Raw genomic sequence first — 5986 nt, forward strand, 5'->3', positions numbered from 1 at the left:
GACTTTATTGATCATTACATAGAATTCAATTAAGATATTGTATGAAAATATTATTTCTTTAATTCTCATAAGAGAATGAAAGGATTTTTGATTGAGTAAGTTCAACAAAGTCTTTTTAGACTATCTTTATTTATTTATTTTTTCCTTATATAAAAAATATATTAATAACTCAATCAAAATTAAATTATCCACAAGAACACCAATTTTTGTTATGCTTAATATATTTAATTTGATCTGTATTTGTTTTAATTCGGCCCTTTTTTCAAGCACTTTTTTAGTCGCCAAATTGCCGGAGGCCTACGCCTTTTTGAATCCAATCATAGATGTTATGCCCGTAATACCTCTTTTCTTTCTTCTCTTAGCCTTTGTTTGGCAAGCAGCTGTAAGTTTTCGATGAAATTATTAATACTGTCTTAGACAAATTCACGATTTTGATTCTTGCAACAATTCAAAAGATTCAAAAATCTTGACGTAGGAAAGAACTCTCAATTCAAACATTGAATTTTTTTGGTAGCCATACTAAATCTGGATCATTTGATTTCCTCAGTTTTATCCTCTTTTCTCTAAATGAAAGAACTTAATTAGATTCGAGTTCACTCACAAAAAAAATATCTAGATATTTAGTATAAAAATAGAGAATCTATTCTCTTTTTTTTTTCAAAAAAAAAAGTAAGATCTTGGAGATTGTGTAATGCTTACTCTCAAACTTTTTGTATACACTGTAGTTATATTCTTTGTTTCTCTCTTCATATTTGGATTCCTATCTAATGATCCAGGACGTAATCCGGGACGTGAAGAATAAAAAACCTTTCTTTTTTATTACTTTATTTAATATTTAATTAGTGAAAATGTGCGAATTTTATTAGCATTTTATCTATTTCACATCATCAAAAAGCGGAAGGGAAAGAGAGGGATTCGAACCCTCGGTACGATTAACTCGTACAATGGATTAGCAATCCAACGCTTTAGTCCACTCAGCCATCTCTCCTAATCGAAAAGGGATACTTATTAGGTTCCATTAGACAAAAAAACGGCTTAAAAAAAACTTTCTCCACTTTATTCTTAAAAAACTTTTTTTTTTTTTTTTTAGATTATTCTTTATAATACTTTAATTATATATATATTTTCATTTTCTATATTTTATTATATATATTATAATTTCTTTTTTATTATATAAATAATATTTATTATATATTTATATATAATTAATATATATATTACTATTATATAACCTTTTTTATAGAACTTTCTCAGTAATTCTATTTACATAAAAAATGTAGATAAAGATTCAACAAAGAAAAGGCTCGAAAGAGAAATAAATAAAATCACAAAAATAGAAATAGAGAATCCTTTTTGATTTTGTCTCGTCCAAACACAAATAAAAGATCTTTTTTATTTTAATAGCCTGGCCTGGTCAGTCCCCAGCCGGGCCTTTTTTTGTTAAAGTTAAAAAGACCCATCCGATGGGTTTTTAGACAAAAAGGATCTGAAATAAAAAAAAAAAAGAATCCTGCTTTGACTAATTTTATTAAGTCTACGCTAGAATTTTCTCGTTTTTTTTTTTCAGATTTTTTTCTACCGATTACTTTGTTCGACAAAAAGTCAATTTATATACAATAATTGGATTGTAGCGGGTATAGTTTAGTGGTAAAAGTGTGATTCGTTCCTTTAACCCCTTTAATAGTTAAAGGGTCTCTCGGTTTGATTAATCTTCCGATCAAAAACTTTATTTCTGAAAAGGATTTAGTCCTTTACCTTTCAATGAAAAATTCAAGGAAGATTATAGATTCTCGTAATTTGTATCCAAAGACTCTAATTAATTGTCAATTTGGATTATGAAATTTCGAAACATAATTTTTGAATTGGATGACTATTTACAATTCAATAAGTATAACAAGAGGATCCATGGATAAAGCCAGAAAAGTTTATTTCTAATCGTAACTAAATCTTCAGTTCTATTTTTTGTTTGGTATAGAAAAAATTGAAGCAAAATAGCTATTAAACGAGAACTTTGGTTTACTAAAGACATCGACATATTATATTGTTTTAGCTCGGTGGAAACAAAATACTTTTCCTAAGGATTCCGTTAAATAGAAATAAAGAACGAAGTAACTAGAAAGATTTTTTGAGTTCGCCTTTTCTATCTTCTAGAAGGATCATCTATAAAGCAAAATTTTCTGTGAAAGCATCCAGACGGGAAAAAAGCTAACATAGATGTTATGAGTCAAATTTGGATTTCGTTCCCATCTTATTTTATTGGGGAATTTCGCCATCCATCATAAAGGAGCCGAATGAAACCAAAGTTTCATGTTCGGTTTTGAATTAGAGACGTTAAAAATATAAAACTGATCGATCGACGTCGACTAAAACCCTTAGCCTTCCAAGCTAACGATGCGGGTTCGATTCCCGCTACCCGCTCTAAATTCTAAATTGTCCCCTTTTTATTAGAGGCAATTTTCTCTATTAGAATTGTCTAATAGCAATTGTGTAGTGAAGTGAATTCACTACACAATTGCTAAAAAGATTTCGCACATTTAACAATTGGGAAGTTAAAAAAAGCGAAAAGCGTCCATTGTCTAATGGATAGGACATAGGTCTTCTAAACCTTTGGTATAGGTTCAAATCCTATTGGACGCAATATCAATATAGATATAAATATATTGATATTTATCTATTATTTCCATTTCTATATATTAGAAGAAAATTTTTATTCTGTTTAGAAAAAATATAAAAAATAAATATAATAAGAAAAAAATTCTGAATGCTTTAAGATTTAATATTAAACATATACAGATATTAGTTCTATACTTATATATATACTTAACTTAAATATACTTCTATTTTTTATAATTTCTCCTGAAGTAGAAAACGTTCCAGTTGCTCTTTAATACCTTCTTTCAAAAAGCTTTCTGCTTCAGCGGTTAATGTCTTGGTAGAGGCTATTATTTCTTGGAACTCAGGTTTATTTGTTTTTAAATAAGTGCGTAGCTGAACGAGAAATTTTCTTACTTGTCCAATTTCTAATCCATCCAGATAACCATTTGTTCCGGTATAAATGGTCATTATCTGTTCTTCCACTGTGAGAGGGGCTGATTGGGATTGTTTCAGTAACTCACGCAATCGTTGACCTCTTGCCAATTGATTCTGAGTAGCTTTATCGAGATCAGAAGAAAATTGGGCAAAGGCTTCTAATTCCGCGAATTGAGCCAATTCCAATTTTAATTTTCCAGCTACCTGTTTCATAGCTTTAATTTGAGCGGCAGATCCTACTCTCGAGACAGAAATCCCTACATTAATAGCAGGTCTAATTCCTGCATTAAAAAGATCAGCGGATAAGAATATTTGTCCATCTGTAATGGAAATTACATTAGTAGGAATATAAGCTGAAACATCTCCTGACTGGGTCTCGACGATTGGTAAGGCAGTCATACTTCCTTCACCTAATTCAGAGCTTAATTTAGCGGCTCTTTCTAAAAGACGTGAATGTAAATAAAAAACATCTCCTGGATAAGCTTCACGCCCGGGCGGTCTTCGTAATAGAAGAGACATTTGTCGATAAGCCTGTGCTTGTTTGGAAAGATCATCATAAATGATTAAAGTGTGTTGTTCACGGTACATAAAATATTCAGCCAAGGCGGCTCCTGTATAAGGCGCGAGGTATTGTAACGTAGCTGGGGAATCGGCCGTTTCAGCTACCACAATAGTGTAGTCCATTGCCCCTCGTTCCTGTAAACTAGTCACTACCTGAGCCACGGAAGAAGCTTTTTGACCAATAGCCACATAAACACATATTACATTTTGACCTTGTTGATTGAGAATTGTATCTGTGGCTACTGCTGTTTTACCGGTCTGTCTGTCACCAATAATTAATTCCCGCTGACCACGTCCTATAGGGATCATGGAATCAATAGCAATAAGTCCTGTTTGAAGAGGCTCATATACAGAACGTCGCGAAATAATACCTGGGGCAGGAGATTCAATTAACCGAGATTCAGAAGCTGAAATCTTACCTCGACCATCAATAGGGTTAGCCAAGGCGTTTATAACACGCCCCAAATAAGCCTCACTCACGGGTATCTGAGCAATTTTTCCCGTAGCTTTGACTGAACTTCCTTCTTGGATCATCAAACCGTCACCCATTAATACAACACCAACATTATTTGATTCTAAATTAAGGGCAATACCTATAGTACCCTCCTCAAATTCTACTAATTCACCTGCCATTACTTCATCAAGACCATAAATACGAGCGATGCCGTCGCCCACTTGAAGTACGGTACCGGTATTTACAATCGTCACTTCTCTATTATATTGCTCAATACGTTCACGGATAATATTACTAATTTCATCGGCTCTAATGGTTACCATGAGTATTGTCCTAATTCTTTTTTGGAAGAAAAAAAAATAATGCCTATCATAATCGTAAGGAAAGGGCTAATCAGTAATTTCTTTCATCGTACCAAACATACCAATATTTGCATTAATAGTACGTAAATGTAACTCGTTACTCAAACAACTATTTAAGGTTCCTATAGCTCCCTGTAAAGCTTGTTGGAAAACCCGTTCACGGACTTGATTAATTGTTCTTTGTTGCTCAAAAAGAATGGTTTCGTTTTTGTAATTTTCTAATTGTTTCAAAGTCCTAGAAGTTGAATTAATCAAATTTACTTTTTCTCGTTCGATTTCAGAGTATCCATTTACGCGAAACTGATCCGCCTCCGTTTCTACTTTACGCAGGCGAGCTCGGGCGTTTTCTAATTGTTGAATAGCTCCTTCACGTAGTTCTTCTGAATTTCGAATAGTATTTAATATCCTCTGCTTTCGGTTATCTAATAAATCATTTAATGAAAGTAGATTATCTTTCCATTCCGTAAAAAAAAAGTTCTATGATCCCTTCCCGAACCAAACATGAATCTTTCGATTCATTTGGCTCTCATGCTCACGTATTCCAATCATTTATCAATTATTTATGAGACTTTCATTCCCATATTTTTCATGTAATGAGCCTATCCTCTCCCAATTTTGTTGTATTCAATTCATATTCAATATATATTTCTATTGAAAAAGATCACCAATCCAAGACAAAACTATTTGGAGGATTCTTCTGACCAATAAAAAATTGATAATTGTCAGCAAAGTTGTTTCTTTTTTTCTTGAAATCCAAAGAATTTTTATTACTTTATACGTAGGTTATCAATTCTGCATTATACAAAAAGACTCAAAATTTTTTATCGACATGAGTGTTTTATATCGAAAAAAGCCGAACTATTCTTTTTGAAAATCTTATTCATTTTTTAATTAGACTACATATGGTAGAAAGAGTACCATGTTGCATCTGAACTTCAAACGGTTTAGTTTTAACCATGTTAATTAATGGTCCCAAATTTTTGGTTGATAGAGAATCAAAGTCAAGTAGACTTACCAAAGAATAACGAAATGCTATGGTTCTAAAATATGATTTTTTATTGAATTTTGTATTCAGAAGTAATTCGCGGGATTAGGCACTCTTTGCTAGTTATAGTGCCACTGGGCGAATCCAGCCTATTCTTGAAATGAACAACTCACACACACTCCCTTTCCAAAAAAGATCAATACACCGAAGACTACACTTAGATTTATTGGATTTGTTGCTAAAATATCGGTATTAAACCCGAAACTCCCGGCGGATGGCCAGTGACCCAAGTAAACGAAAGAATCGGTTAAATTTTTCATAGAATCTCCTCTTCTAGCTAAACTATAAAAAAAAGAACTCTGTCCTTTTTTTTTTTTTTATTCTTTATTTTTTTCAATAAAAAGAAAATTTCGTTTAATAATTTATAATTTAATTTACCTATTTGGATATTTATAAACAGAATCAAAAACCTATTCTATTTACAAATTTATTTTCCAAAAATTTTGAATTTTCAATAATAATAATGAGACTTAATTAGAATTAAGCTAGAATTTGAGACCAAGTTTTATATAAATTTTAAAAAACTTAAACCTC

At 31.7% G+C, this 5986-nt stretch overlaps 1 protein-coding gene and 1 non-coding gene across 2 annotated transcripts; both read right to left on the reverse strand.

The window, feature by feature from the left end:
• Window positions 1-900: 900 nt before the first annotated feature.
• TRNAS-GCU (transfer RNA serine (anticodon GCU)) lies at window positions 901-988 on the reverse strand. The gene has a single exon. It is a non-coding gene; the product is annotated as a tRNA-Ser (tRNA).
• Window positions 989-2844: 1856 nt separating this feature from the next.
• LOC132043745 (ATP synthase subunit alpha, chloroplastic) lies at window positions 2845-4368 on the reverse strand. Its single transcript, XM_059434211.1, has one exon. It carries the CDS (start codon window positions 4366-4368, stop codon window positions 2845-2847), a length of 1524 nt encoding a protein of 507 aa, XP_059290194.1.
• Window positions 4369-5986: the final 1618 nt, after the last annotated feature.

The sequence above is a fragment of the Lycium ferocissimum genome, unplaced genomic scaffold (genome assembly GCF_029784015.1).
Source record: "Lycium ferocissimum isolate CSIRO_LF1 unplaced genomic scaffold, AGI_CSIRO_Lferr_CH_V1 ctg28419, whole genome shotgun sequence".
NCBI lineage: Eukaryota > Viridiplantae > Streptophyta > Magnoliopsida > Solanales > Solanaceae > Lycium > Lycium ferocissimum.